Source organism: Gastrolobium bilobum, unplaced genomic scaffold (assembly GCF_033153095.1).
Source record: "Gastrolobium bilobum isolate Gb01-03AN ecotype WA unplaced genomic scaffold, APGP_CSIRO_Gbil_v1 utg716, whole genome shotgun sequence".
In the NCBI taxonomy this organism is placed as follows: Eukaryota; Viridiplantae; Streptophyta; class Magnoliopsida; order Fabales; family Fabaceae; genus Gastrolobium; species Gastrolobium bilobum.
In genome coordinates, this window is record NW_026895478.1 from 35509 (window position 1) to 58626 (window position 23118).

General features: G+C 37.6%; 1 protein-coding gene across 2 annotated transcripts; it reads left to right on the top strand.

Moving 5' to 3' along the window:
- The first annotated feature begins 1509 nt into the window (after window positions 1–1509).
- LOC133313693 (BTB/POZ domain-containing protein At2g04740) lies at window positions 1510–23118 on the top strand. 2 transcript variants are annotated; one of them, XM_061515107.1, is made up of 6 exons: window positions 1510–2039; window positions 11792–12551; window positions 13125–13161; window positions 13237–13370; window positions 18318–18442; window positions 22561–22711. In XM_061515107.1, exons 1-6 carry the CDS (start codon window positions 1595–1597, stop codon window positions 22593–22595), a joined length of 1536 nt encoding a protein of 511 aa, XP_061371091.1. In that variant the 5' UTR covers window positions 1510–1594; the 3' UTR covers window positions 22596–22711. The 2 variants fall into 2 exon arrangements, with proteins under 2 accessions (XP_061371091.1, XP_061371082.1); XM_061515098.1 differs by lacking the exon at window positions 18318–18442 and having other exon boundaries at window positions 22561–23118.

Below are 23118 nucleotides of genomic sequence, written 5' to 3' on the forward strand. Positions count from 1 at the left end.
TAATGCAGATAAGTTATCTACATTTATTTCCAAAACGACGTCGTTTTGGTATTGAAATCTTAAAAATATATAAATATAAAGATTATTATAACCCTGAAATAAATCAAAATTACAAAAACATCATGATTTCAGCCCCATAACGACGTCGTATTGAGCTTACTGCAGATAAATTATATGCAGTAACTGCAGAAAAAGCGAACCCAAAAAGTATATGTTTTGAAGCATGATGGATGGTTAAATGGAACATGATTGGTATTGTAAAAGCATGAAAATATGTGTGAATTGATATGCTAGGGTTTCAACCATGTTGGTTTTAATGTGGTTGGAATTGAAGTTAGTTGATAACTAAAACCTGGAAACCTAAATGAAGAGTGTTTAAGTAAGTTTGAATAATTAAGTCTCTAATTATTAATGTGGGTTTAGGTCTGAATATGTTAAAACAAGGTGATTACCAAAGGAAAATATACATCACAACACATCCTATTTATAGAGGAAGTATCTCGTTTTTTGAACTAATTTTTATTGTAATAATTAATAGCTTAACAATCAAAGTAGTGGGTCATTAATATAAATGTCTGCCACCAATGAATTTTGAATTTTAAATATATTCCCACCCACTTCATGTTTAAAATTTAAAATTGAAAAATTAGTGGGACATTAATACAGTTGTCTGCCACTAAAGAATTTTGAATGTCAAATATTATCCCACCTTTTTTTTAATATTTTAATTTTTAAATAATAAATTTTTTCCAAAAGAGGTAACTTTTCAAACTAATCTTCAGTGTGAACACAAAGCTAAGAATGAAGGACAAAGCGACACGTCAGCAAAGTTTCCATGTGTGGGTTTATAAAGATGTTTATACCTATATCATGTTTAAAATTCGAATGTTGAAAAAATAGTGAGATATTAATACAGATGTTTGTCACCAATTAATACTGAACTCTTTTTTATCTATATGAAATTTAAATTTTGAATTTTAAAAAAGTTATCAAAAGAGAAAATATTTTAAATAATTTTAAATGGGAAAGGATATTGTAACAACCGAGTTGTGTTATTACCATGTTACTACCAATTAATCTCATCGTTAGATCGATTATGTTGATCCAACGATTATATTTATTTCTATCTTTGTATGGTCATGATTTTCCATATTTAAAGTGAAAGCATTAAATATGAGAAATCATAACCATACAAAGCTGGAAATAAATATAAAAAAATCATAACCATACAAAGCTGGAAATAAATATAAAGTATTAAATTTGAGAAATCATGACCATACAAAGATAGAAATAAATATAACGGTTGGATCAACATAATTGATCTAACGATGAAATTGATTGGTAGTAACATGATAGTAGCACAACTTGATTGTTACAATATCCTTCCCGATTTAAATATCAACACAAATATTGAAGAACACACCCTATCAAAGTTGCCAAATAATGGTTTTAGAAGATTGTTAAAACCTCCGAAAACAAAGACCAACACTACCAACCACCGAACCAGAACACAAACAAGCAACACCCAAACTAAACCATAGTTTCATTTCCTCAATCCGAATTACACAAATATCCAAATAAAAAACCCGACCCGATGGCATTCATCGACGACGGCATCGACCTTGACCCGTCGGATTTCGGGTCATCGGTTCCTCTGAAGAAGGTCCCAAACGGCGACGTATTCGAGGCGTCACGTGCGGGCGACGTTGAGCGTCTCCGGTACCTGCTGGAGTCAGGCGTGAACGTGAATGCGCGAGACCAGTGGGACTCCGTCGCACTCTACTACGCCTGCCTCGCCGGCCACCTCGACGCCGCCCGCATGCTCCTGGAGAGCGGCGCCATATGCTCCGAACACACCTTCGACGGCGACCGGTGCCACTACGCCGCACTGAATTTGAAGGTCCGAAAACTCCTAAAGGCGTTCGAGGCCCGTCCACCGCCATTGGGCCCATTACAGGCCTCTTTAAGGGACACTTTCTTGGCCTCCGAAGCTAACCGCTCTTACTACCTCCTCGCTGATCCTTACTTTCAAATTCCCGGTATATATATATAACACCTTTTTCTTTTTCTTTTTTTTTTTCCCTTTACTTATAGCCCTTTTTAGTGCTATATATTACCTTGCATTTATATTAGACTCATTACATGAATTGAACATGTGACCTCTTATGAACATATCTTTATTACTTGTGGTTGTAATGAAACAAATTTGAGCTAGGTTGAGTTTTATCTTTTCTACACAACTGTTAGTGTTTTCTCCACATGACCTGCAATTCACATGTTCAGTTCATGTAGGGGTTTAATGTTTCTCCTGTACACCAGAATGCATTATTTTGGGGTTTATAGAAAAAATTGTTATGTATAAGACTAATATAGTGGTGAAATAAATTAAAATTTTAAAAGTACCTTTCCCCCCAACCCAAAATTGCAAAATCCCAAAATGAAGTCGTTTTATTGTTACCAAAGAAACAATAAACCCATAATATAATTAATTTTTTGCAAATGCAAGCTGAGCTTGGCTGTTATGGTATAGACTCTTCCCTGGATCCTACTTAGAGTGGGAGCTTTATAGTACCAGGTTGCCCTTTGTTATTGTTGTGGTTGTTATGTGTCATATTTATGCTTGTGAGCCATAGTATGTGAAAAAGCAGATTTTTCAATTGTGGGATGAAAATGAGTGACGAAAGAGGAGGGAGAAAAAGATGGAAAGTAAGGGCAGAGTCTCAATGTTAATGATTAGTGGCTGTTTTTTGTTGTGGCGGTTAGCTTTAAAACAGGAATTTTATTGCCGTGAAAAAGATACACAAGAAGTTCAATGGGAATACAACAAACCAAAGAACCTACGAACCAATTTTTTCTCCCAGAATACTTGAGATGTCTAATCAACCCACCATTACTAGGAATTATTCTGCGTAATACTAGGAATAGATACTGATGCAGAAAAGATAGAAGAAGAATTATGAGGTGTTTCAGACTTTAGCCAAGAGCTGTTGGGAAACCTGGATTCATTAAAGAGAACATCCTTGGAAATAAAGACTCTGCCTTCTGAACTCAAACAGAGCTAACCCTTGTAATTAACTGAGTAGCCAAGGAAAACACACGCCTTAGATCTGAATTACAATTTGTGGTTTTTATACGGCCTAAGGAAAGGAAATCAGATGCATCCAAATACCTTGAGAAAGCTATAATCAAATATTTATTTAAGAGGTTTAGTAAAGGGAACTTCAAAATTGATAGCAGCAGATGACAGTCTATTGAATAGATATGTGGCAGAAATAAAGGCATAATCCCAAAGTCGCATAGGAAGAGAAGAAAGAGCTAACAAGGTTAAACCAGTCTCAACAATATGCCTATGTTTTCGTTCAACAACACCATTCTGATGATGTGTATAAGGACATGCTACACGATGAACAATGCCATGTAGATTAAGATACTGGGTAAAAGGTCCGAACTCTCCACCCCTATATGTAAGTGCTTTGATAGCTAGTTGGAATTGGTTTGTAATTAAGGTGTGAAATTGTTTGAATAATGATAAAGCTTTTGATTTTTATTTTAATGGATAGAACCAGGTGTACCTTGTGTGAGAACCCACAAATGAAACATAGTAAGAATGGCCCAAAGTTGATTTTATTGGTGAAGGTCCCAATAAATTACAATATATTAGCTCAAAGGGTTTTTCATAGAGAGTTTGAGAGAACGAGGGAGGGAGTCCATGTGACTTTGCCACACAACAAGCTGAAGTTTTCAGAAATTTTATTATTATTGCATTGGATATTATAGGATTTTGAGTACATGTTTGAGAGATTCTAGATGTGGATGTCCCAAGCGACAATGCTACAGAGAAATAGATGAGTGTGTAGTCATCATAATTAAAAAAGAGCAAACCTTGGAGCGGTGGTAGAGCTACTCCTTTGTGATTAAAAGGTCATGGGTTTTGAATTTGGGAAACTTTTTTTTTGCTAATATACAAGGGTGAGGATGTGTACAAGGACTGTCCTCACCCTTACTCTTGTTAGTTGGGGTTTAATGGGAAGTGGTTTTAGATGACAAGCCTTGTAGCAGTGGTAAGGTCGCTCCTTGTAATTGGAAGGTCACAGGTTCGAGTTTGGGAAACAACATCTTTGGAAAAAATGCATGGTTAAGGCTGTGTACAATCAACCCTCACCCCTACCCTTGCAAGTCAAGGAACCTTGTGTGTTCGAGTTTTCCCTTTTACACTAGCAAAAACAAGATTATTACACTGAACAAATGACTACTAGTTACGTTGTTGTGTTTACATCAACTAACTTTGAAGACGTGACAGAACTAGAAGTAGAACAAAGTTTCCTTGTCCCAGAAGTTGCCTCTGAGATGTTATCTTAGAGAAGATGGATGTTAGGAAAGTGATAAAGACCATCAGAGACCACTGCACCTTGTAACAAACCTTATGTGTGACCTAAGATTTAACAATGCACTCGTTAGGATGAAATTCAAAGTAAACTAGATTGTCCCTTGCAAATTTGCTCACACTACTTAAATTCTTTGTAATAGAAGGAACTAGAAGTAGATTTTTGAGATGTAAACGAGTTTGAGAATCATAAGGAAAAGTAAAGGAAGATGCATCAATAGCCTTAATGGGCAAACCTTATCCATTGCCAACAAGGATATGTTCTAAACTAGAAAATTCTTGACTTTGAATAAGATTCTGAGGTCCTCCAGTTATATGATAGGATGCACAAGAGTTTGATAACCATTCCATTAACAATACAAATGTAGGTGTAGGTAACAGACCTAATTGAGTAGCAACTAACGCATGAGGTTGTTGTGTTTGATGTCATCTGATGTACTGGAAATTATTACGTTTTTGTTGTTGAGGAAAGAACTGTGAAGAAGATGCAAAGACTGGTATTGGCAGACTTATAAGTGTTTTGTTTCGTTAGGGTCGTGGGTATTTGGTTTCTCCTTGATTCAACTTGCTTTTCAAATCCCTGTCCCTTATTTGGTAGGGGAATGGGTATTTGATTTCCCCCCAATTCGACCATTTTGAAAATCCCTAACCCGTATTGACAACCCGTGGACTATTAAGGAAACTGATGAAATATAAGACATAAATGTTTTTTCATATAGAAATGTTTTTTCATATATTGATTGACACCCAAAGAGTTCTATATATACAGATTACAAGGTAGTTAAGGAGTTGAAGTAATAAATAAATAAAAGTACACAACAAACGAAGAGGCATCACACTAATCAAAGAGACTAGACTCTAAAAAAGACTCTAGAATATTCTACACTCCCCCTCAAGTTGGGAGATAAATATTGATCATCCCCAACTTGCTAATTAAATCCTCAAAGATGGGTTTGTGTAACCCTTTGGTGAGAATGTCGGCTGTTTGCTCCTTGGTAGGCATATATGACAAACATACACTACCCTCCTCCAATTTTTCTTTGATAAAGTGACGATCAACCTCCACATGTTTGGTTCTATCATGATGAACAGGATTTTGAGCAATACTAACAGCAGCCTTATTATCACAATAGAGTCTGACAGGTAGAGAATAAGATATCTTTAATTCTTCAAGGAGTCTTCTTAACCAGATTCCTTCACAAATGCCATGGGCTAGCGCCCGAAATTCTGCTTCTGCACTGCTTCTGGCAACAACAGTTTGTTTCTTACTTCTCCAGGTCACAAGATTTCCCCAGACATAGGTACAATATCCTGAAGTGGATCTTCGGTCCATTGCAGAGCCAGCCCAATCAGCATCTGTATAGATTTATATCATCCTCTTGTGTCCTTTTTTAAAGAGCATTCCTCGACCAGGGGTGTTTTTGAGGTACTTGAGGATTCTATAAACCGCACTAAGGTGTTTTTCCTTAGGAGAATGCATGAATTTGCTAACCATGCTAACTGCAAATGCAATATCAGGCCGAGTGTGAGATAAGTAGATCAGCTTTCCTACCAACCTTTGGTACAACTCCCTGTCAACATCTTCTCCATCTTCAATTCCCAATTTAATATTGGGTTCAACTGGAGTTTCTGCAGGCTTGCACCCAAGCATACCTGTTTCTTGTAGCAGGTCTAGGATATATTTCTTCTGAGATAAGAAGATTCCTGCCTTGCTACGAGCAACTTCCATTCCAAGGAAATATTTGAGTGATCCAAGGTCCTTCAGTTCAAACTGATTAGCTAAACCCCCCTTTAAAGATTTTATTTCCTCCCAGTCATCACCTGTGACAATTATGTCATCAACATAAACAATGAGGATAGCAATTTTACCACTATCGGAGTGTTTAAAAAATAAAGTGTGATCAATCTGAGCTTGGATAAATCCTCTTCCTTTAACAGCACGAGTAAACTTGTCAAACCACTCTCTAGGGGATTGTTTAAGTCCATAAAGAGACTTCTTCAACATGCATACTGAACCATCTCCCTCCTCAAAACCAGGTGGTGGATCCATGTAAACTTCCTCATGTAAGTCCCCATTTAAGAAGGCATTCTTTACGTCCAATTGATGCAAGGGCCAATCAAGGTTGGCAGTAAGTGACAGTAGGACTCGAATAGAGTTAAGTTTGGCAACGGGAGCAAACATCTCCTGATAGTCTATCCCATAAGTCTTAGTAAATCCTTTGGCAACCAATCTGGCCTTATATTTGTTGATGCTGTTATCTGCATTAAATTTTATTGTGAATACCCATTTGCAACCTACAGTTTTCTTTCCTCTGGGAAGTGCCACGGACTCCCAAGTTCCATTTTTTCTGAGTGCATCCATTTCTTCAAAGACTGCATCCCTCCATTTAGGGTCATTAAGTGCCTCTTGGATATTTTTTGGTATTTTTGTACCGTCTAATATAGTGTTGAAAGCACGAAAACCTGGAGATAACTTTTCATATGAAATGTGATGAGAAATAGGATGAGCAGTGCAAGATCTAGTACCCTTTCGAAGGGCAATACACATATCTAGGTTAGTTGTACCAGTGTTCTCAAGTGGATTGCTGGAACTAGGACTCGGGTCAGAATCCTGGCAGTCTAGAGGATCTTGAGGAGACTTACGCCTGCTGTAGAATTTTCCCCATTTACCGGGAGGATCTCCAGTCTCTGGTACAGTTGCTGTCCTTGTCTCCTGTACATTAACTCCCCCTGTCTTCAAAGGTAGAGGAACAATAGATGTTTCCAAGGGTAAAGGTAAGACAGTAGAATTATTTGGAATCCAAGACTTGTCTTCATTTACACTAATAGACTCCCCCTGAAGAGAAGTCGAGGGAAAAAATGATTGTGTTTCATAAAAAGTAACATCCATAGAAACAAAGACCTTTCGAAGAGAAGGTGAGTAGCACTTGTAACCTTTTTGATTAGGAGGATATCCTATGAAGACACATCTAACAGACTTAGGATCAAGTTTGGACCTTTGATGTGGAGGAATATGAACAAAAACCACACAGCCAAACAATTTTGGAGGAAGGTAAGATAGAGCCCGAAAGGAGGGAAAAGAGCGGGTAAGGCAAGATATGAGAGAATGAAAATTCAGGACACGAGAGGGCATTCGATTGATGAGATATGAGGCAGTCAAGACAGCCTCCCCCACAGGTATTTAGGGACATGCATTGTAAACAAGAGGGCTCTAGCAACTTCAATGAGATGTCTATTTTTTCTTTCAGCCACCCCATTTTGTTGAGGGGTGTTAGGACAAGAACTTTGATGGATAATACCTTGCTTGGTTAGGAAATCACCAAGAACAGAATTGAAATATTCAGTACCGTTGTCAGTTCGCAGGATTTGGATAGAAGTCTGGAATTGAGTTTGTACCATAGCATGAAAGTTTTTAAAAGTGGCTGCAGCTTCAGACTTATCCTTTAGAAGATATACCCAGCATACTCTGGAATGATCATCAATGAAGGTAATAAACCAACGAGCTCCAGATATATTTTTTTCACGAGCTGGTCCCCAAATATCACTATGAATCAATGTAAATGGAGATGAAACATGATAATCTCTGGGGGAATAAGAAACACGAGAGTGTTTTGCAAATTGACAATCATCACAACAAAAGGAACTTGGTTTTTTATTGATAAATAAGTTTGGAAGCAGCTTTTGAAGATAAAAGAAATTTGGATGTCCTAAACGACGATGCCACAACAAAACATCATTACAATCATCTGATAAACATAAAGAGTGATTTGCAAAAAATCTCTTTTCATGAGAATCTTCTTCAAAATAGTAAAGCCCTTCTTCCTCTCTAGCACTGCCAATCATCAGCCCCGAATCCTGTTCTTGAAAAACACAGGTTTTGGCAGAGAATTTAGCAATACAATGCAATTCAGAGGAAAGTTTACTAATAGAAATAAGGTTGCAAGTAAGAGAAGGGACATGAAGGACAGAATTCAGAGTAATATGTTCAGAGAGCTTAATGGATCCCTTTCCCGCAATATTAGAGAAACTACCATCAGCAGTCCTTATTCGTGACTGGTGATAATAAGGGGTATAAGAATAGAACAAGGTTGCATTACCTGTCATATGATCAGAAGCTCCGGAATCAAGAATCCAACGACTACTACGATCAACATGGAATGCCATACCTTGTTGAGCAACATGGCTAGTTGCCTCATTATTTTCATCTTCCATTGCTAAAAAAAAAAGAATAATGTTCAGAACAAAGCTTGATGAGCTTGACAAAGAGGAAACAACAGGACCCAGCCAAAAAAGTGCTCCAATCGTGATTTAAACCCTCAGAACAGGAAGAGGGAGGCCAGGCGAGTTGATCTGTGAAAGCCGCGTGTCAAACGGAGACCGGCAGGGCGGCGCGTGGCTCACAAGCGCCGGAGAGGCTGCTCTGCAGTGGCGGCGCGTGGCTGACTTTCCGGCGACGGGGCTGACGTGGGTCGACTCGGAAATGGCTTCTGAGTCTAGTGGTGGCCTTGGTTTCGTGATTGGAGCGGTCCAGATATGAGATCTGGGTTATAGAATACGAACAGTGTAAAAAAATGGAAAAAAAGAGAGGACGTGGAGGTGGTTTACAAGATGACCACAGGATAACCTGCTCTTGATACCATGATGCAATATAAGACAAAAATGTTTTTTCATATAGAAATGTTTTTTCATATATTGATTGACACCCAAAGAGTTCTATATATACAGATTACAAGGTAGTTAAGGAGTTGAAGTAATAAATAAATAAAAGTACACAACAAACGAAGAGGCATCACACTAATCAAAGAGACTAGACTCTAAAAAAGACTATAGAATATTCTACAGAAACAGGCCTTTCCTCTCGAGGCCTGATTTTGTGCCTTCATAGCTTGGGCCAGCCGCATCAAGGCATCCAAATCTTTTGGTTCTAACAGCTTTACTTCCACTTGGATCTCATCGTTTAGCCCCACCTTGAATACCCCCTTCAGCCACTCCTCGGTCATCCCATCCACCATCGCCACTAATGCTTCAAATCGTTCTTAGGATTCCGCCACAGTCCCTACTTGTCTCAGAGTAATTAATTCCTCTAAGGATCAGGTTTTTGCCTGATAGAATCGCCTGGGAAGCTCCTCTTTCAGTTCTGTCCGCGACTGAAATACACATTGTTCGTAGTATTTGAATCGCCCAAGAGTTGCTCCTTCAAAACAAATTATGGCAAATCCCAACTGTTCTCTTCTTCCATTGTTTGATTTGAAAATAGCGTTCAATGAGAGAAATTCAACCCTCATGGTCTTCTTCGCCTAAGAAGATTGGGAGCTCCAACCGCTGGCCATGGATCTCTCGTGTATTAGAATTATCCAGTACGATGTTGGGACTCTCGTCGGAGTTATTGTTGTTGGTTCATCCCTTGTATGACATACCTTCATGGTTTCCCTAAGTCTTCATGGATTCTTTCATAGTTAACTCCAGGGGCTTCTCAGATGAGGAGGGTTGCCTTCCCCTTTTCGTGACCCAAGAAGAGTTGTTTGAGATCTTTCAGGTGTTCTACAATAGCATCAAACTGATTCCTTTCGGTTTGGTCCTTTTCTTCCACATATTGCCCCAGCTTCCTTCCATCCTTGTTCCTACCATTCCCACATCTCTCTGGATTTGATTTGGGTTTATTTGGTACCAAAGCTTACGTTTGAGGAAATGGAGAAAACAAAATGTAACAGTAACAGAGAATAGTGTAGCAACTTGAAAAGAAGGATTCTATTATGATACGAACCTGGGGAGAACCTCACCCCAAAAGCTAGCTCATGAAGTAGGAGAGCCCAAAATTCATATAAACTTCACACCAGAACCTTATATTTCCAATGTGGGACTCTAAGTCCCATACCTTGGAGTAAGATTGTAACATTTCATTACGCTCTGCAGCCCCGGCACCCATACGGGCTAGCTTTGCGCTAGTCTTTTACTAGCCCTAGACGAACACTGCAATGTCAACGTCATCACTCGCGCCGCTCGATTGTAACTGGGAGACATAGTGGAAGGCTCTGATGTCAACTGATACGAATCTTAGGAGAACCTCACTCCAAAAGCTAGCTCATGAGGTAGGAGAGTCCAAAATCTATATAAACCCCACACCAGAACCTTATTTTTTCAATGTGGGACTCCAAGTCCCATACCTTGGAGTAAGATCGTAAATTTTATATTGGAGTGTATTTTACAATTGTACGAAGGGATCTCTATTTAAAGAGACTGAATAACCTATTGGACTAAGCCCAAAGAAGATTCTAGAGAAACATAGAATATACTAATAAATAAAATAATATTATTATTTACAACAAATGGATATGCTTGTATTTCGTATAGAGTAACTGGAAAATTACATGTTAACAATGGAAATAGTAAATGGAAAAGAAAAATACATCACAAACACTTGGAGAGGTCAGTTTTCTCCGAATAACCCAAAATTATCCAAATTCATCAATAACCCCTCACTACCCGTTGGTTCCCCTATATATTTCCTCCTAACAGCTTTTATAATATTCCTAACAAACTCACACACTCCATGCCAGTCCACATCAGCATCTTTTAATTTGGATCTCCTGAGGTCCTTCCCTTTTTCCTACTACACTCCCCTTTTAATTGTGGTCTATCAGAATCACTATATATAGGCACAATATGTATCTTGAACTGACTGAACCCTTAAGTGGCTGAATAAATGATTTTGAACTGTAGGAAATAAAAACGGAAAATATGCGTTTTTATTTCCTATTTGAACTGACTTCTATATTAATGTTAATTGCTTGGTCCCCGAATTATGATATTGGACTTTCTTAGACATAATCAACTTATCAAATACATAGAACAATGACTCTTGAGTAACTAGTTGTCTTTGTAAAAAATCAATTCAACTCAAAAGTTTAAACTGTTGGGTGAGGCTACATTAATGGTTTTATATATCTTTAACAAGCCCCCTCACAAGAGAGTCTATTGGGCTTGAAAGGTGGATGATGCATCAGGCTCAGCCTACCTGTGCTAAGAAGTTCCACAAAGAAAATGGGGGCGGCGATGATCGAACCCGGGACACCGAAGCTCTGATACCATGTAAAGAACCAATTCAACCCAAAAGCTTAAGCTGTTAGCTGAGGCTACATTAATGGTCTTATATATCTCTAACAGTCTTAAATAAAATACAGATTTAAGAATCAACTACTAAAACTCTACATTGACAGATAAAGAAAGCTTGTTTATTCTCCATCATCTCTCTCTCTCTCTCTCTCATGTGAGATAGGGAGCAGATGCGAAGAGGAAATTCGACTTAGGTTGTTATAAAGTAAATGGCTATTCGTGGCAATGTTTTTCAAAAAAATAATGTTGCATATATAAATGCTTTGGAACTCAATATCTGTCATAATTGAATAGGTATTTCATCCACTCAGGGGTTCAGTTGCAGCAACTTTCCTACAGATGTGGTTTTTATTGTACAAGGAAGACCTATTGAAGCTCACAGAGTCATTTTAAGTGCAAGGTCACCATTTTTCAAGAAAAAATTTGAGACTGATTGGAAAGAGCGCAGCGAAGTAAGATTCTCGAGGGAAAAGTTGTCATATCCTGCACTTTATAGTCTCATACACTTCTTTTATTCAGACAGATTGGAGATTGCCGTGGATGACATGGAAGATCTTGTGAGAATCTGCAAAGTGTGCAAATGCGAATCACTACAGAAAGTTCTTGAGAAAGAAGTGATTCATCAAAAATATGCAGAGTATAAAGCATTGGGAGATGTAGATAATTCTCAAAAGCGGTATATTTTACAGGGTCTATCCCTTCCTGAAGAAGACAGGCTTCCTGCAGCCTTGCATCGAATCCTTCTGACTGCCCTTTCAAATTCCACTTTTGAAAATGGTCAAGATGATGGAATTGATAAATTGGTATCTAGGATGGGTGCCATGCAGATGACTAAATCTCTTGACGATCTTGCTGATGTTTGTGCAAGAGTTGATAGAAAAATTTTCCGCTGCCATAAAGTTATTCTAGCCTCAAGGTCAGAATATTTTAAAGCAAGATTGTCACGTATGAAGGACTTCCATGAAGGGAAAGATGAGTTGTCTGTTGACTTGCTTCCTTGCCTTGAAGAACATGACTTGAGCATGGCAGCATTTGAGAAAATGATTGAATATATGTAAGTCTCTTCCCTTGACTGTGAAATTTGGAAATAGAAAATATTGAATGGATTTAATATGGCATTAATTGCCATGGTAACCTGAGATGATTTGGCTAATAGCGATCAGCATCTGTGTGTTGTTCTATAGATTCTGGTTTATCTGATTTATGCTTCTTTCTTACATTTCATTTACATATATTTATATTTGGGTGAAAAGTTTTGCCTATTTATTGTGTATCAAGTTGGAATATGTAACAAGCTCACCAAACACAATCAACTGTTGTGGGGTAGTAAAATTTTATATAAATGTGATAGTTTCTTGAGTACTTTTTCTAGTTGAGTGATTCCAATTTGTCAAGATTGAGTGTAACCTATTTAAATTGCCTTAAGTTAATGCATGATTGTTTTTGTGCCAGACCATTTTATGTGTTGGTTTATGCTTTTGTTGCTCATTTTGTGTCTGTGCATGTTCCTGTGATAGTACCATCAACATGATGAAGTTTCCGGGAGAATATAAGTGTATCTGTACATCAGTTTTCTGCTGCAAATATGATTATCATGAATTTTATTGTGCCTTCTTTGTTGGCTCAGGTACACGGATGGTTTGCAGGATATAAATCCAGATCAGGTTTTTATACATCCATGTATATTTCTTAAAAGTGGTTTGTCCTGCTGTGTAATATTGATATTATGTTTCGAACAGGCTGAGGAAATGTTTGATGTTGCTTCTAGATACTTATTGTTTCCTCTTAAGCGTGCGGTGGCTGATGTGTTGTTGCCACACTTAGAAATGGTGTCACCTGAAGAACTTTGCCATTGGTTAATTCTAGCAGACATGTATGTTACTTTTCTGCCAGTCTCCCTCCTTCATCTTACATTGATGGCTGCAATTGTTGTTGTTTCTTTTATTTGTGCACTGGGGGAGGGAAGGGATTTTTCCATCACATTTTTATTTTGTTTTCTTATTGTTAGAGAAATATAAAACCATTGAATGTAGCTTCACCCAACAGCTTAAGCTTTTGGGTTGAATTGGTTCTTTACATCGTATCAGAGCTTCGGTATCACGGGTTCGATCCTCACCGCCCCCCCCCCACTTTCTCTTGTGGAATTTCTTAGCACAGGTAGGCTGAGCCTGATGCATCATCCACCCTTCAAGCCCAATGGGCTCTCATGTGAGGGAGTGTGTTAGAGAAATATAAAACTATTAACTGTAGCCTCATCCAACAACTTAAGCTTTTAGATTGAACTGGTTCTTTACGCTTATTATGTTTTTATAATTGTTTCAATACTTTTCAATACTTATGCTTTACTAATTGCATTTCAACTTATTTTAGACTGCACTTATGTTAGTAGAGCTTGTTTAATTAGCTCTAATCAAATAAGTACTATTCAAGCCGTTTTGCCATATAGGTTAGTGAAATCTCCACTGATATAGCGGTAATTGATTTGAAGCAGTCTTTAGTATTTTATATCTGTTCTTGAGCTGAAGTTCTGAATTTATTTAAATTTGACAAAGAGTAAATTGTCCTCATCCAAGTGGTATCAAATCATTTATGGGTAATCTGTTTAGGTCGGCAGTGTTTTTTGTCATATATGCTCTACTATGCTTTCTGTTATGAAATGATGGACTATTCGGTGGTAAGATATCAAAATTTTAGTAATTAAAATGAGAGTATCTAGAGTTGAATGAGATAATCTAAGATATTAAAATGTATAGAACCTATAACTGAGACACGAATGAGTTGGATGAAATTCAAAAGGGAAGATCAAAGAAAAGACTAGAAAGAAATTCAAAAGGGAAGATCAAAGTTAAGACTAGAAAGATCATTAATATCCTTTGGAAATTCTGATAGCACAAGTTTTTGCAAGAATATCACTTTTTAAAAGAACTGAATAGTTCTAGTGAATTTTTTTGTTTACCCTAACTCTGTTGTCAGGTGTATGTGTGCTTGCATGCATGGTCTGTCCCAAGCCAGGATAAAGGAGGCGGGTTTGCGTCTGGTGTAGCGAACCGGCCATAAAAAGCAGTTATATTTATGAGATGAACCCTTCTGATTTTTCGTTGGGGCGTGCCCTTCATTGCGACGCGTTGCATTGGGCTCCGGGTGTAGCGAAAAATGGGCTAGGGCCCTTGCCACAGGTAAGGCGCTGCATCGGGCCCTGGGTGTACTGATAAATGTGCTAGCCTTGCCTCAAGGCAAGGCGCCAGGTCTTCACCCAGATTTGATGAGAAGTATGTCAGGGTCCCAACACGCAGATGGGCGAGCGTGGCAGGCAAGTACAGCCCAGCGGTTAAGGATGCGATTGAGAAACTGGAATGTAGGAACCTTAACAGGTAAATTGAGGGAGTTAGCAGATGTTTTTGCTAAAAGGAAAGTGAATATTGTTTGCTTGCAAGAAACTAAGTGGGCTGGAGAAAAGGCCAAGGAAGTGGATGGAACTGGTTTCAAGTTATGGTACACAGGTATAAACAAGAGTCGAAATGGTGTTGGAATTATGATCGATAAAAGTTTCAGAGATAAAATTGTTGACGTCAAAAGGAAAAGCGAAAGGATTATTTTGGTTGAGCTTGTAGTGGGTGATTTAATCTTGAATATCCTCAGTGTGTATGCACCACAAGTTGGATTGCAACCAAATGATAAGAGCCAATTTAGGGAAGACTTGGAGGAGGTTTTGAGGGGGATACCACGAAAGGAGAAGATTTTCTTAGAACGAGATCTAAAGGTCATGTTGGTAAAAGCAATGACGGTTTTGATAGAATTCATGGAGGTTTTGGCTATGGGACGAGAAACGAGACTAGAGAAGATATCTTGAATGTTGCACTAGCCTACAATTTGATGCTAGCGAACACCTTTTTTCAAAAAAGGGAGTCACATCTAATCACATATCATAGTGGCCAAAATCGTAGCCAGATTGATTTCTTTATGGCTAGAAGAAAAGATTGAACTTCTTGTGTCGACTGTAAGGTCTACCCTGGAGAGTGTGTCGCTACGCAACATAAGCTGGTAGTCTTGGAGGTTCGGTTCAACAAAGTATTTACAATGAGCAAAAGAGCCTAGAACCCAAGGATAAGATGGTGGAAGCTTTAAGGAGGGAAAATAAAGTTTAATGAAAGAATGTTGCATGAAGGACCTTGTGAGTTTGATGGAGGAGCAAATGCAATATGGAATGAGATGGCTATGTGTATTCGGAATATGGGAAGGAGGGTGTTGGGATAAAGCAAAGGAAATAGATTTCATACAAAGGAAATATGGTAGTGGAATGGAAAGGTGCAAGAGGCAATTAAACATAAGGAATGCTTTAGATCTTTGCATAAAAGCCCTAATGAAGAGAACTTGCAAAAGTTTAGACTGGCGAGAAGAATGCAAAGAAAGCAGTGCAGGAAGCTAGAGGCATGGTTTTCGCCGATTTGTATAAAAATCTTGGGAGCAAGGATGGTGAAAAAGGTATATATAAACTTGCAAAAATAAGGGATAAGAAAAGTAAAAATCTCACCCAAGTTAGATGCATCAAGGATGAAAATAAAAAACTTTGATGAGAGATAAAGATGTAAATGAAAGACGGACGAAGTACTTCAACAAGCTGTTTAATGGAGATGGCGATATAAGCGAGGCGGACTTGGAGGACGCCTATGATGATTTGAATAGAAGATTTGTGCGCAGAATTAATACACATGAAGTTAAGGAGGCTTTAAAGAGGATGAAGACTAATGAAGTCTTGGGACCTGATGGTGTCCCTATTGAAGTGTGGAGAGGCCTGTGGGATGTGGCAATAAAATGGTTGACCAATCTTTTCAATAAGATTCATCAGACAAATAAGATGCCTGATGCATAGAGGAAAAATATGATTGTGTCTATTTACAAAAACAAGGGAGATATACAGAATTGTTCCAATTATAAAGGCATTAAGCTAATGAGCCATACTATGAAGTTGTGGGAGAGAGTTATTGAACATCGCTTGAGGAGAGATACCAAGGTTTCTGTAAATCAATTTGGATTTATGCCAAGAAGATGTACCATGGAAGCCATTTTCTTGATGCGACAATTAATGGAAAAATATCGAGAAAAGAAGAAGGACTTACCTATGGTGTTCATAGATCTTGAGAAATCATATGATAGGGTTTCAAGGAAAGTTTTATGGTGGGTTCTTGAGAAGAAAAAAGTACCAACAAAGTATGTAAAGGCAATAAAGGATATGTATGATGGGGCTACTACATGTGTGAAAGCTTGTAACGGAACATCAAGTTTTTTTCCTATCACGGTAGGTGTACACCAAGGTTCGGCTCTAAGTCCTTATTTCTTTGCATTAGTTATGGATGAACTAACAAAAGATATTCAAGAGGAAATGCCACGGTGTATGCTTTTTGCAGATGATGTTGTCCTTATTTGTGAGAACAAAGACGATGTTAATAGAAAACTTGAATTGTGGAGAAGCACGTTGGAATCTACATGATTCAGGTTAAGTCAGAGCAAGACTGAGTATTTGAAGTGTGAGTTTTCTCTGGTAAGAGATGTAGACAAGATCCTTTGCATCTAAGTGGTCAAGAGATACCCAAGAAAGATGCTTTTAGATATCTGGGATCCATTTTGCAAAAAGGTAGAGAGATTGATGAGGATGTAAATCATAGAATCAGAGCAGGGTGGATGAAATGACATAGTGCATCTGGGTTTTTGTGTGACCGCAAAATTCCCCTTAAGTTAAAAGAAAAATTCTATAGAACAGCAGTAAGACCTGCAATGCTATATGGAGTTGAATGTTGGCCAGCACATAGGCAACATGAGCATAAAATGGGAGTAGCAAAGATGAGGATGTTAAGGTGGATGTGTGGTTATACGAGGATGGATAAGATAAGAAATGAAGATATTCGACGAAAGGTAAGAGTACTACTGATGGCTGAAAAATGAGAGAACATAAATTGAGGTGGTTTGGGCACGTAATGAGAAGGCCCATGAATGCTCCCATAAGAACAAAAGTTTGTTACCAAGAGCTCAACACAAAGAAATGTAGAGGTAGACCGAAACTTACTTGGGGAAGGTAGTAAAACAAGACTTAATGTAGTGGGATATAGATTGGCGGACGGTGTGCCCTAGAACGGAATGGAGAAAAGCTATAAGCATTGTGGAGGGTTAGACTTGTTGTTATTCCTATGTTCCGGATGGTCCTTTTTTAGTCATTTTCCTCTTCATTTCCCCCTCTTTTTCTTTTTCCCTTCTTTTACTACTTTTATATTTATAATTATATATATATAAATATTATTACTATTTTATTTTTTATTTTTATTTTTATTTTTTATCTTTTTTCAACCTTTTCGTATCTTTTATTTGAGTTCATCTACCACCGACCCCAATTAATTTGGGATAAAGGTGTAGTTGATGTTGATGTTAACCCTAATTCTGTCGTCAGTGCACAAATTGAGCTTAAGATTGTGTTATAAAAGGAAATCATGTTTTTATTAAATGATGCCGAAATCCTAACTGCAAAGTATTGTAGGTTGTTCTGCAGTGACTTACATACGTTCCTTATTTACCACATGATAATTGATCTTTGTTCTCATGATATTACATAATGTGTTGAAAATATATTTAGATCAACAATTTGTTGTAAATATGAAAATTATCTATAATTATTTGTTTCCTTTATAAGCCAGATTAATATTTCCTTATATTTCAGAATTTAGGTTTATTCCTTTAAGCCATTAGTCTCTATATATATATTGTAATCGTTTGTACATGTTCTTTACACAATAGCAATAATATTTCAATTTTTTTTTCAAGTTGGTATCAGAGCTCTTGATCTGGGGGCCACTCTTGCTTTTGCAGTCATCACCTTGATTGCGAAACCCTATTCTGATGATCTTCGGTCACCTTGCTCCATTGGAAAAAAAAAATTGGGACCTTTTGGACCGAGAGGTAACGGGTTTCGTAACGCCCCATCTTGAATCACGGGTTGTTAACATACATATGGTACTTAAAGCGTAGAATAATTAAATTTTGAAGTGGAAGATTTAAAACCAAAGTATCAAAATAGATCTTAGTAACTTCATGACTTAACTTTTTTTTTCTTTAAATTTATTATTACTATTATTATTGCTATTATAATCTGTATAGTCTCATACCTCTACAGACTCTTTAACTTAATTTACAATAACCGTCTTGAACGGTCAATATACCATCCAAATATGATATCCTGTACCATTCCAAATAGTGTCTTACGGAAAGCATGACATCTGTAAATTAGACTATACAGGGTCATACCCCACTAACTTGTCTTGTTCTTGTAATACAGAAAAGTCCAATCCATCTTATATACCTAAATCAGCATATGGTTTTGTGCCATTATTGATATCCACACTCAATATATAAGTACATACATGTATATAAACATATCCTCGGTCTAAAAGTACACGAGGCTACATATGTCTCACAAAAGAACATCTGACTATAACCTGTATGATCACCTACAACTCATGCTATACAAAGCATCAAAGCTATAAACTGCTCTAGCCGGAATCCTCTAGTCACATGTGCGTGCCTCTTGCCATTAGAGGGCTCCCTTGCTACTGGAGTACCTGAAATATAACCCCATAACGCAGGGTGAGAATGAATCTCAATAAACTTTGGGTTTATGGAGAAGTCTTCACCTATGATTTCACTTCTTGCATGAAAGGTTAGATCACATAGCTTATATATTTCATACACATACATAAGACTTCTAGAGCTATACTCCAGGGGTTGTCTCCTACAAAGAGATTCTAACATATACCTCCAGGGGTTGTGTCCTGCAAAGAAATCGTAACCTATATCTCCAGGGGCTGTATCCCGTAAAGATATTCTAACATATACCTCCAGGGGGGCTGTAACCCGCAAAGAGATTATACATGATAATCTATGGGCTGTATCCCTATGGAGCCACTTCCAAGAGTTGTATCTCGTTGGAAGATCACACATGTATGCGTTCACTGATCAGAACCCACTATCCACCTACCACATCATATCACACCACACCATATTATATCATATCATTTCATTTCATACTATTTCATATTATATCATTTCAGATGCATGAGCTACATGAATGCAACTATACTATATATTTACATTTATCACAACATATACCATGTGAACCATAATCCTACTGGACCATGGTGGAACAACATAAGGGAGAAAACACCTAAACCAAGAGCTTACATGTTAAAAGCTTTCCTTGAAAAGTAACTTGAAATACAAACTATCCTTCACTTGCCACTTGATCTTTCAATGTCGACTCTCTTGATCTGAAGTCATAAAGGTACTATTAACCACCGTATACTTGTGACTTGTAATTGAAGAAATCAATATGTTTATATGTTAATTTCAAAACTAACTTAAAGATGACTCACATAATTATTCCAACACTTAAACTTTGCCAATTCATGTCATTTAAACAAGTCTTTAACCTTTTTATATTATTTCTACAAGTTATTGCAAAATAGGACCTGCACTTGAATACTAGATTACACAAGAAGCTATGAATTTAGTGGATAAAACTCAAGTTGTCAAGCTCTCTTTCTCTTCCATGTGCTCACGGTTTTTAGAAGAAGAAGAGTGCAGATTTTGTGTTCTTTTAAAGAGAAAGAACCGATTTAGAAAGAAGAAAATATCAAGCACACTAATTTTGACTTTTCAACTCAAGTTCTTATTGGTTCCTTTTTACTACTTTGACTTGTCAAAGCTTGTATTCATTTGCTTTCTTGCTTCACCACACATTCAGCCAACATAACAAGGAAAAAGAAAGAGATGTGCGTGGCCAACAAGCAAGGACAACCGACCTACACTTGTGCAAATATCAAAAACAACTAAATTTGATTTTTCCAAAGCTCTAGGTTAGTTTATTTCCTGTTGGTTAGTTGTAATGAAACTTTGACATAATTTTAACAATTAATCTAGCCATAATTAACTTAATTTAAAATCACTTAAAATCCTTAAAATTTCCTAAGGAATCTAATTACACCATCTAATTAAAGTTTAGACCAAGTTTTGCCAGATAAGAAAATGGTCCTTAAACTTTCTCATATTTATACTTTGACCCCTAAACTTAGCAAATATTACAATTTGAGTCCTAATTGACTTGTTTGAAATGAACTGTATCCTTGTCCATCTTATCCTATAATTTTATGATCATTTGATCATTACTTGTTATAACTTGTCACAACTTCCTTAAACACTTACTTGATCTCCTGAACACTTGCTTGATTTCCTTGTTTAACCTAACTTGACAATGCGGGTTGTTATAGGTTCGAATCAGGAAAACATCCCCTTTGTAAATATGCAAAAGTAAGGCTACGTAAAAGAATTGTCCTCACCCTTACCCTCACCAGTCAGGGTTTAATAGGGAGTGGTTTTTTAACCTTTTGGATGGAGAAGACCACCTTTCATCTCTAAGCTTCCCGATTTATTGATCTACAATAGTTTCACCACCAGGAGAAGACCCATGGGTCTACAATCGCGCTTACAAGCTTCCACAATGGTCAAGATTCCGCTCAACTGATTTTCCTATGACTTTTCATCTCTAATGAGCCACAGACGGCGTCAGGCTGTCCTTATTGGCCAGCCACTGGAAGCCCACCGTCATTGGAGCTCTCACGCGCCCCCATGTGCGGCTCCTATTCTCTGTGCCTGATACTAACACGTTGCCCATGTCCCGGTGTGTTACGTCACCATTTCTCATCAGCCCCCACGCGGTTGTGGTCGCCTCTCGAGTCCAGATATGCCCTTACCTTCTTGATCAGGCACTAGGTCATGGGTATTTGATCCCACTATAAAAATCGAATTTTTTTTGTTCGCCCAGGCCCCTTTTGCTTAATTTGATGTTTTCATCACTGTTTGGGACAACTAGAGATTTCTATGGTAATTACCCTGTTGTTTTTGTGTCTAACGATTCTTTTTTACCTTTAAGGACTGTGTCAGACGTTAACGCACCGAGATGATACCACAGTCTACTACACAACCCGATGCACAAACCATGGCTCCTCTGAAATCCAAATGATCTTTCCACTCTCCATCAAAATTATTGTCTCAATGACAAGAATTATTTACAATGGTCCCAACTTATACAATCCTTAGGGGACGTCGTAAGGTTGCTCATCTTGAGGGTCTGTCCTTGCCAAAACAGATCCAATGTTCATTGAGTGGGATGATGAAGACTCTCTTATTATGACGTGGCTATGGAATTTTATGACTCATGAAGTAAGCAACATTACACGTTCTTACCTATTGCTCTCGAGATTTAGGATGTTCTCAAGCAGACTTACTACATGAAGTAAGATGCTGCCACCTGTTATGATTTGAGGAATAGGATTTTTTCTACCAAGTAAGCCTTCCTCTTTGCGATAGAATATTATGGCATTATGAATAGGTTGTGGACCGAGCTTGATCAGTATGAAATTTGAAAATAGAGTGTAGCAAGGATTCAACCGCACTAGTCACCTTAGTTTAAAGGAATCAAATCTTTTGACTTTCTTTGCGAACTCGACTCTGAGTATGACCTCATTCAGGTTTAGATTCTTGGTAAGGAAAAATTACCTTCTTTTTTTGAAGTTTTTCACGCTGCTAGGAGTGAAGAGAGTCGCAGGGCCATGATGGATGTCAAGTTGTCAGATGGGTCTGTCATGCTCTCGTCTAAATTCACTACTCCATATATTCCTCCTAATCGTCAACTAGCTGATGACCTAGGAATTTCCTACTACCAGGTTTCAAGAATTTACTAGTAAGCTGAGAATAATAAATATCCATTTCTCGAGTGTTGTAAATATAGAAAGTATATGTAATTATTTATTTCCTTTATTAGCCCGATTAGTATTTCCTTATTTTCTAGGATTTGAGTTTATTCGTTTAAGCCCATTAATCTCTCTATATATTGTAACATTTTTGTACATGTTCTTTACAAAATAATAATAATGTTTCAGTTTTCTTTTCAAGTCAATCAAACAGTAACCCAGATCATATTTTGGTTTTATCTGTATTTCTACTGAATACTTGTTCTTGTCCAGGTATGGTGTTGTCAAGATTCGGGAATATTGTCTAGACACCATTGCTTGTAATTTTGAGACATTTGCTGATACTAAGGAATTCCGCGCAATACTGTTGACTTTGCCTCCACCGTCTGGAGACTCGTCTCTTCGTACCACTGTACCGAGCATTCCTGGATCTGCTCTAAATGCTGATCAAGGAAATCTTCTTGATGATCTACGTGAGAAATGGCTTGAAATTGAAGCTGCTGAGCTTGATCAAAGAGATGAGAGTGCTTTGCAATTTGACAAGCGCCTGGAGATGCTTATGCTTGTTGCAGAGCAAGAAAAATCATCAGGCAATGCTGATTCAGATGGTATTAATGACCTCACACCCTTGGCTTTCTCCCCAATCACCACACTAATTTCAGATGAACAAAAAGAACTATAGATTTCTGAACAATTTTTTAAAATGTATCAATTTTGCATGTCATCAATGTCGTATCTATAGATAGCAGGATTCTTGAGTTAGGTTGCTCGGAGTGCTTAAGTTGTTTTTTTTTCTAACTTCAGTTGCTCGAGCATTCGTTGATTCGTAAA

Bases quoted from the DNA above. Each gene is read 5' to 3' on its own strand.
- LOC133313693 (XM_061515098.1), top strand. From the start codon at position 1,595: ATGGCATTCATCGACGACGGCATCGACCTTGACCCGTCGGATTTCGGG. The intron at 13,162-13,236 runs GTTTTTATACAT...TGTTTCGAACAG, and splicing joins AGGATATAAATCCAGATCAG to GCTGAGGAAATGTTTGATGT. The intron at 13,371-22,560 runs GTATGTTACTTT...GTTCTTGTCCAG, and splicing joins TGGTTAATTCTAGCAGACAT to GTATGGTGTTGTCAAGATTC.